General features: G+C 36.7%; 2 protein-coding genes across 2 annotated transcripts; both read right to left on the bottom strand.

The window, feature by feature from the left end:
- Positions 1-200: 200 nt before the first annotated feature.
- Positions 201-2619, bottom strand: LOC113363011 (zinc finger MYM-type protein 5-like). The gene is made up of 2 exons (XM_026605505.1): positions 1776-2619; positions 201-445 (listed from the first exon to the last, which is right to left on the bottom strand). Exons 1-2 carry the CDS (start codon positions 2617-2619, stop codon positions 201-203), a joined length of 1089 nt encoding a protein of 362 aa, XP_026461290.1.
- An 883-nt stretch (positions 2620-3502) lies between these two features.
- Positions 3503-4093, bottom strand: LOC113363000. The gene has a single exon (XM_026605495.1). The coding sequence runs from the start codon at positions 4091-4093 to the stop codon at positions 3503-3505; it is 591 nt and encodes a 196-aa protein (XP_026461280.1).
- Between the last annotated feature and the right edge of the window lie 5365 nt (positions 4094-9458).

Genomic DNA, 9458 nt, shown 5'->3' with positions numbered 1-9458 from the left:
AATCACAAGAACTATTTAATATAATAGGGTCGTGCCTGGGTATAAGGCCGCCTGCGTGCCAGCAAATATAGCCGCCCCTGTAAAAAAAATATATATATATTTATAAATATACATGCGCAGTTCTCAGAATGAAAATTATATATAATTTAAATATAACATTACAATTAAAATAATACTAATAATTAATAGTTTAAGTAACATCATTTAAAGTTTACTCGGCGCGATGTTTTTGAAGCAAAGTCTTCAATCGCCTCCTGAATACTAAAATGATCAGCAATTTCATTTTCTATCGCTATTATTGACAAATTACTAAGACGTTCTTGAGACATTGATGTTCTCGGGTAATTTTTAATTATTTTTAGTTTTGTAAAACTTCTTTCTCCACATGCAACAGATACAGGAACTGTCAGTAAAAGTTTTAAACTTTGGGAAAGACGTTTCCAAGCTGTATTTATATAAAAATTTAATTAATTCTTGAGGGTCTTTCCTTTCTTTTATAAGAATTTTTAAAGAAACTAATTCATCGAAAAGTTCTATGCCACTGATATCGCAGGATTCATCGCCATCTTTAAATTTGTTTTGTAAATCGAAACAATTTTGTTTTATTTCGTTGAGTTCCATATCAATAAATTTATAAAGAAACCCAAAAGAGTTTTCAAAGTTTGATAGTGTTTAGAAACGGGTGGTCAATGATGAAACTGCCGTATCAATTATGATATAGTAAAAATTAATTTTAAAGTTTTCTTTTGGTGTCAATAGATGTCTTCGTCTCCTTCATAGCTGAATAGTTTTCGGTGGCGTCGGCGGCTTACACTAATTTCAGCAGGAAAATCTGGTACTGCTTCTAATACTTCACAAAGTTTATTAGCCATTTTCAAATAATTCTCAAAACTCTCATTATTTCTTATGCTTTCAAAAATTTTCAATACATCTTTTAATTGATTGGGCGCACGAACTAATGTTCCAAGAAACTTTCTGCATTATTTTACTAATGAAGTCCACCTTTTCCAAAACTTTATGCCATATTATTATTGAACATATGAATTTATAAGATTTAATTTTCATTGCCAAACATTCAGCTTCATGTCGAACTACTGGCGTAAGAGATTTTTCGAGGCTATCATAAATTTCACCTAATTTGTGGCGCAGTGGTCTAATTGCTTTAGTTTTTGCTTCCCACCGAGTTTCACAAACTTGTTTTAATGTTAATGTTTTTATAGAGTTTTTTAATATTTGCCACCTAAATGGTGAACCGCTGAAAAAATTGTAAATAGCTGATATGTTACTAAAAAATCTACAGTTGAATTCGTTTTTGCAGCCCAATATGTTTTCCGGACATATTACACCCATTATCGTATCCCTGGCCCCTCATGTAATTAATATTTAATCCTAGATGATTTAGCTTTTCAATTAAGAAGTTATATAAATAATCTGCAGTGGCTTTTTCTGATTGATAAAAACCAATAAAATTTTCTCGTATTTCAACTCATCATTTTCAATATGTACATACCTGAAAACTAATGTGATTTGCTCGACATGCCCAGCATCCGGGATACAGTCTAAAATCACAGAAAAATATTTTGCCTCTTTTATAGATTTTAGTATATAATTTTGAATTTGGGTCGCAAGTATAGAAATTATTTCATTTTGAAATCGATTTCCCAGGTAATGTGGCATGTGGTTTTCTAAAGCGATTGATTTTTGTGCTCGCTTTATGTGATCTGCCATTATATCATCGAATTTTCCTATCATTTTGATGGCCTTCAAAAAGTTACCATTATTTTTTTCGTACAATTTGTTCGAAGATCTTCTAAAAGCTAAACACTGTCCAGCTAAAAATTGCACCACAGATATCATTTGCGTGGCAATTTGACACCATCGTTTTTCCTCAGCATTATAATAGCGTTGCATATCCTTATCAATTGTGGTTTTCCTTTTTAAATTTAACTCCAATTCTTTCCACGAGCTGCAGTTTTGGATATGTTGAGATGTTTTTTCGTGGCGAGGTAGTATTTCTGATGTGTGTTGCCAATCGTTGAAGCCTTCGTTTACTAATTTCATTTCTTGTTTGCTAAATAATTTACAACAAACGCAATATATGATGTCATTTTTCGGTGAATAGATTAACCACTCACGATTGAACTTTTGACCATTAGACATTTTTCGATAAAAATAAACATTTGAAAACGATCTTCCTGATTGATTTTCTGCATATGCTGATTGTACATTTTGAACAGGGCCCTTTTCGATTAAAATATCTAGCACTTTATTGGTAAGTGCCAAAGGCCAGGTTGCTGGATCATTCAGTTCCATACACATCGCAGAATAAGCTTCATCAATTTCATTAATATCGTCGATACTTGCTACTGCTATATCTTTAATTTCATCATTGCTATCAATATTGTCATCAACATTTGCGCCATCGGTAGATAATTTATTTTCAGTTTTATTTAAATCACTAATTGAACTTGTTTGACTACTGCAAGTATTTCCCGTTTCTGAAGATTTCTCCAAAAATTTTTTTAGTGAACCAAACATTTTGTTGGATTCATTTTGTTTTTCCTCCCGCTTTCTCTTATACAGGGCTCCAGACAATCTTATAGCTTTTCTATCAGACATTCTTAAGCTTTTTACCAAAATGTTAAAAATATCAAAAATAATTTATATTCAAATTAGTAATACATTTTTCTTATTATTATTAATAAATATGACGAAATTTTTAGCATGGAACAAAAATTTTACTTACCCTGGTAAACAAAATTTTCCTTTATTACTTAAACTTTAACTATTACACGCTCAAAACACTTAATTAATTAATACACACTGAATAACTTAACGCTTACGCACGAACTAATCGCCCTTTTTATGCGTATGGCTGTTTTTAACCAAAATTATTGTTTATATTATATTCGATAAAGTGCTTGAAGTCTCTTGGAAATGTTAAGATTATGATAAGAAAAGATGAATTCATAATTGTATATATTATAAAATAAACTTTAACGCCTCTTGAAATTGTAAACAAACATCTCGAATTACCGTCAAGAGATATGTTGTTATATGCTTATGTTAGTTTTAACGTAAATCAATCAATGATTGCCAGTGTTTTATTTGTGGTCAGGTACGGAACCAACTAGTCTGTTTTTAAATTTCAAAGCATATATTGTTTAACATGGTTTTATATCAAACTGTTAAGTATAAATCTCATGTGTGAAAACAAATCCTGCTCAATTATCCAGAGAAAGATTTCGCCGAAGCATCAAAAACTACTCTAATCGTATTGAAGTTATTATCCTTCACAACAGGGTGATGTGGCAAGAAATATAAGTTATTTTGAATTACTTCATCCTGAGTAAGTGAGATCTGCTCAGCGTGCCCTAGTTCAATGTATTCATTCACAAACCGTGAATATGCTGCAAACAAGATACTATCTTTAGAAAACCGCCTCTCTAAATTCAAAAACCTATGTTTTGCACCTAAATACGATGATCCTAGTTTATCAATTTTACCATCTACAAATTTGTTGTCTTGCACTATTTAAAAGAGCTCTCAACTTCTCATGACTGCCCTTTTGTATTACAGGTATGCTATCAATGCTCTGCAAGTGAGCACTGACAATTGAAAATGGATTTTTGTAAGTTTTAATTACAAGATCATATGCTACTGCATAATTTTCATTTGTGAGTCTTATAGTAGATATTAATTCCAAAGCTGATAATGTGAGAGCACCTTTTAAATAGTGCAATTTCTGGACTGGCGCTAATTTTGAATTATTATGTATCAATGAATTAAAAATGTCTATAAAAGCCGTCCACTCACTATACTCCCCATCAAATTTTGGTAACACAATGTCTGACAATTTCACATCTATCACGCTACTTGTTAATTTTTCGGATTTTTGATGGGAGTCAATAATTGATTTTATCTCAGCCATCATATCAAAGTATAATTCAGAGTACTTAAGGTACTCATCAGTGTACACGCCTGGAGACATGCTTTCAAGCTGCACGTACACCTCATCCCAGTTGTGGATACGTTCAACTAGCTTCTGCTTCCGAACAGAGAGACCCTTTACGTTGTCGCCCTCCTGTAACATATTTGTTGATGGCATTGAATGAGGCCTTAATAATTTTATAGGTGCCTTCCAATGAATCCGCATCCGCCATTATACGAGCCAGTTATACTATACTAAATTAATATTATTACTACAAGTGCTACACAATGTACAAAGAAAATGAAGAGATCTTAACACATATTACTCAGTCAATTAATACGGGAACAAAGTCAACAAACACACTTATATGAAATGTGTAACAATAGTGAGGTTACTGCAATGCATAGAATTATGAATGACTCACGAACCCCGTGTTTTGAAATACACGAGTCAGCGATGATCCTAATTTTTGTCTTCCACGTGGGATCCTAGTAACACGATATACTCCCCAACTTGTGTAGTAGCTTGTCGATTATCACTTAATCATCAAGTTGTACGAAATTAGTGATTGAATGAATACCTTTTTCTTGCGCTGCGAGCTGAATCCTAACCTCAAAAATTTGGAACTCCCAAATCTTTAAGTGACGACGATGATTTCAGCGTCCGAACTGCTAGCTTGATTAAGGATATTCTTGTTGCTCTGCTTTTTGTTTACGAACGACATAGACAATTTCAATGCCGCATTCGTAAACAAAACAATACACGCCGGTGATACTACTTGTATATAAAAAACTTTCCTCACCACAGTGTATAATAATTCTCAAAAATAAAGCTTGCACTGATGAATATCCGTGAGAAAGACCAAATTATGGTATAATGAAATACTGGATGGGTTATGAGTTAATGTATTTGACACGATGTTTACTCCTCGGCGGTATATGTACAAGAGAGAGATTACAATCTATGCAACTATTGCGGAAAGTCATGTCAAAACGTGAACATTACGTTTTGCATGACATGTCGCCAACATAACAATAACGCGTCGTTCTGACAGTACGAACGACGCGCGCGAAGCTTGAATTCACAGTTAGAACTATGAATAATTCTGTCCACTTATCAATAATCTATTTACTTCGTCAGGATATTATATTTATATTTACATGAGATGTTCATTCTTCGACGGCAAAATTAGAAAAGGGATTAATCCTAAGCATTAACGTACTAAGTGTAGCAATTCCCGCGCTCAAAAGTGCAGGAACTAGGCGACCATAGAGTTATTCTCGGTCGAACATTCAAAATGCCGTAACATTCGGCCATCCTAAACTTCACTCGTCCCCGAGTAAATAGTTTCTAAAACGCGCTGGTCTATGGCTCTGACGTTGTGGGCAACTCCTGGAATCTTCCTGTCTCAGATGATCTCCTTCCAGTCCTGCTTGATCTTCTTTCAGTCCTGTCCGGTCTTCTCCCAGTCCCTGGTCTTCCTCTCTCCGTCGTCGTCCTCTTCGGCTCCAACGGTGTTCTCTTCTTCATTTGCGGCAGGTTTCCACAGCTTCAGTTGAGATACATGAGCTGTAGTACGGTATCTTCTTCCGGTTGCATCTTCCTGCATGTTGATGATGCCGTAAGTATCTCCTGGTAGTATTCTGTAGATCACCATTGATCCTCTGCAACTTCACGGAATCGCCCGTTAGGATTGGCGCTGTTTTGCCATACACCATGTCGCCTATGTTCAAATGCACGTTTCGATGAGCATGTTTGTCATATCTCTCTTTGAATTTCGCCTGTGACATCTCAATTTTCTCGAGAGCATCTTTTTGGAGTATCACTGGTTCTGTATAGCGCTCTTCTCGTTCAGTCAGCTTCCGTAGTGGTCCATAATCCCTCCCTGGTATGTATCCATACAGCAGCTCAAAGGGGGTCCGTCCCGTACTCTTGTTGAATGATGAGTTCAAGTCCCACGCTACAGTCTTCTGCTTCCTGTCCCAATCCTTGCCGGTCTCGTCCTCCAGTGTCGCCTGATTCACGAGTAGTTCAGCGTGTGTCGAATTCCATGTCTCGTGCAGAAGTCCTGGAATCCCTTGGTTGTGAAACAGGTTCCTCGATCCGTAATCAACCTCATTGGGGCTCCATATGTCAGCACAAAGTCTTCCATCTTCCTGATCGCAGTTCGCGCTGATGTATTCCTACACGGCTCCAACCTAACAAATTTAGTCAAATTTCAAATTAGAACAAGTATATATTTGTTCTGTTTGCCACTCTTGACAAAAGGTCCCAAATATTCTACATGAACTATTGCAAACGGTCTCTCGCCTGGTGTTATTGGGTGCAGCTCTCCTGCCTTCTTACCAATTTGGGCCTTTGTCAATCAGGCAGTGCACGCTTTAATATGTTGTCTAATATATCAACGCATTCCTGGAAAAAATTAAAACCGTTGCATCTGATGCAACGTACGATCCAATCCAAAGTGTCCGCCATAATCATGGAATCTGATTGCCATCACCTTCCTCACAGTTTTGGGTATCACGTACTTCTCTCCATCACCTGTGGATTTGTACACTATACTTGACCTTACCAGATATCCTCAACCTCCGACTTTTAGTGTGGACTTCTCTCAACACTCCGTTTGGATAAAACCTCTATTTTTCTCTTTAATAATGGATCGTGGTGTTGATACACTAACACCTCGTCCTCTTGGGTTGTCATGCTATAGATGGTAACCACATCCTCCAGCTGGTCCATAGCAGAAGCTTCTTCTGTTGGAGCCCTGCTCAATGCATCCACATGCTGCATTTTCTCACGTGGTCTATGCTCAATGTCAAAGCTAAACTCTGACAAAATGGTGTATCATCTCACAATCTGAGGATTTTTCGTCTTATTGGCATTCAGGAACACTAATGACTGGGAATGTGTAATGATAGTAAAATGCAAATTAATTAACAGACTCCTCAGTCTAGTTACGCCCCATATTATCGCCTGGAGTTCTAGCTTGCTGGAACGGTAATTTCCCTCTGGTTCATTAGTCCTGCGGCTGATAGCATACACAGGGTGCATTAGCTGATCATCCCCTCTCTGCAAAAGCATGGCTGCTAGTCCCAGAGAACTTGCATCTGTATGCAGCTCTGTGCGCCTGTCAGGGTCAAATATTTTCAGCAGAGGTCTGCTCGTAAGTGCGTTCTTTAAATCATTGAATAATTCCTGTCCATGTGAACTTTACATCAGCCTTCAGGAAACCAGTAAGTAACCTGCTCCTCTCTGCAAAGCGGGGTATAACCAATGAATCTCCTCACCTCATGAACATTCTTTGGTGCAGGAAATTCCTCTATGGCTTTCACTTTCCGTGAACCAGGCTCTATTCCCTTGCTAGAGATTTCCATCCCCAGGTAGCTCACCTTCTCCTTTAAAACTCGCACTCTGAAAGTTTGATAGTCATACCTGCTTTCTTTAATGCCTCTAGCACGGCTAACAATCTTTACTTCAAGTCATTCCAGTTCCTTTCTGGAATTAAAATATCGTCGAGGTAATATAATACAACCTTATCCCTCAGAGGTCACAATGTGAAGGCTCAGTTTGGAGAAGTAGGATGGTGCATTCATCAGCCCAAAGACCATCCTCGTTAACTGGCCTGTCTCATCTGGGGTAATGAAAGCAGTCTTTTCCATTGCCTCATTCGTTAAGGGAACCTAGAAGTATCCATGGGCTAAATCTAAAACAATAAACATTGTGTTATTAGCCAATAATGCCAAATGGTCGTCCATGATTGGCAAAGAAAAATTCATTCGCTCTGTCTGTCTATTCAGAGCCCTAGATCACGACCACCATGCGGGATTCTCCGGTCTTCTTCTGTGTCAGTAGCACTAGACTAGCATAAGAGGACTCAGCATCCGTCACAATCCCAGCTTCCCTCAACTCTCCAACAATGCGGCTAATTTCCTGCCTCTCTAATTTGCTGGCTCGATAGGGCTTTGCCCTGACTGGTCGGCTGCCTGGTATCTCCTTAACCCTTTTAGTGCCAGGCGAAATGGAGGTGCCTATGCGAGAAAAACCGGCCGAATTTCACAGTTATACAAGGGTTCGGGAAAATGCTTATAAAAACCAAACGAGAAACGATATTTACATGATTCAAAAAGCTGCGTATTATAGATGAAATACAAAACGAAACAATGACACTAGTTTTTTTGTACTCATTTGAGAATTATAGAAAAAAACAAAGGTATATATGTTTATAAATAAAGTAAAAGTTGAGTTCTCTCGTACAAAACGTGTTTGCACATACAAACAGCCATATTTTCACCACAATTTTATATGGGTCAACTATAATGGGAGAAAAAATGGTCAATACTATTCGGGAGAAAATGGAGAAAACTACTTTTTTCCAATATTTGATGGCTCTTCTTTCATCTAAGTATGAATATAGCATCACGTCTGACGTGTCTACGCCTCCCATGTGTTTGTTATATTCAGCTACGATTGCTGGTTTTTCGACCTGTATTTGTGCATTCCTTTTCCTGATTGTAGTCGTTTTGTTCTGAGCCTTCTCAAATGTGGACATCAGTAAAACATTTTTCTTCTGCGACTTTTTTTCCCGGTACGCTAATAGTAAGACTTCATTATTATTTTGTGTTATATAAAACACTGTCGACAAGTACCGATAAGGGTCCAAATCCACAGCGATTTACGCCGCAGATCGAATATCGCCTGAGTGGCGACCATCGGTGTTTATGTTAGACTTCGGTACCTCTAAGCGATACGAAAAGGTCGTCGTCCACAAAGAGTTAAAACGAAAAACTATTTTTTTTAATTCTCTCATAGTGAAATTAGATCATTTATAACGTATTACAAATTTATTTTGAGATAGAGTTCTCCCGCAATGCGAATAGTAAAGCGCTACGAGGCGCGGGCCGATATATCGGCTCTGGCACTTCCCGCGAGTGTAGCAAGAGCCGATATATCGGCTCCCGGCACTCAAAGGGTTAATGTCCACTTCCTGATGTCTTTCGAGATACATGACCTATAATTATTTAAAACATGTATCAGTTCATTTATGACTTCTTTGCGTTGGTTTCCCATATCTAAGTCAGTCATAACTATAGGATCTGTCTTAGTCTCTGTTTGTCGCTGTACTATCCAAACTTGTCCTGTGTGTATCGTCAAATCTTTTGATAAACTTACAGGTTTGTCATCTAAGTTTAGTACAGGTACAATCAAGTCAGTCTGTTCATCTGTAACCCTGACTAAGTTACTGTCCCTGGAGGTTGTGTTGTTTCATTGGCTAGTAATTTATTTATATATCAATGAAATATTTTATTATATATAAATATATATAAATCATTAAGTTTACCGACAACAATTTATTGGTAATTAAATAGTTTATATATAATTAAATAACCGGAATAATTAATAATAATATAAATATTTTATTATATAATATATATATATATATATATATATATATATATATATATATAATATATCTTGATAGTTTTTTCGACGTTGAAACATATTTCAAAGTAACTGGCAGCCCATTCGT

Source organism: Ctenocephalides felis, unplaced genomic scaffold (assembly GCF_003426905.1).
Source record: "Ctenocephalides felis isolate EL2017-DRISC unplaced genomic scaffold, ASM342690v1 CF-g0.4_SCAFFOLD_00252, whole genome shotgun sequence".
In the NCBI taxonomy this organism is placed as follows: Eukaryota; Metazoa; Arthropoda; class Insecta; order Siphonaptera; family Pulicidae; genus Ctenocephalides; species Ctenocephalides felis.
This window is presented reverse-complemented; position numbering and strand designations above follow the sequence as displayed.

Bases quoted from the DNA above. Each gene is read 5' to 3' on its own strand.
- LOC113363011 (XM_026605505.1), bottom strand. From the start codon at position 2,619: ATGTCTGATAGAAAAGCTATAAGATTGTCTGGAGCCCTGTATAAGAGA. The intron at 446-1,775 runs GTAACTTTTTGA...ATATAAATACAG, and splicing joins ATTGTACGAAAAAAATAATG to CTTGGAAACGTCTTTCCCAA.
- LOC113363000 (XM_026605495.1), bottom strand. From the start codon at position 4,093: ATGTTACAGGAGGGCGACAACGTAAAGGGTCTCTCTGTTCGGAAGCAG.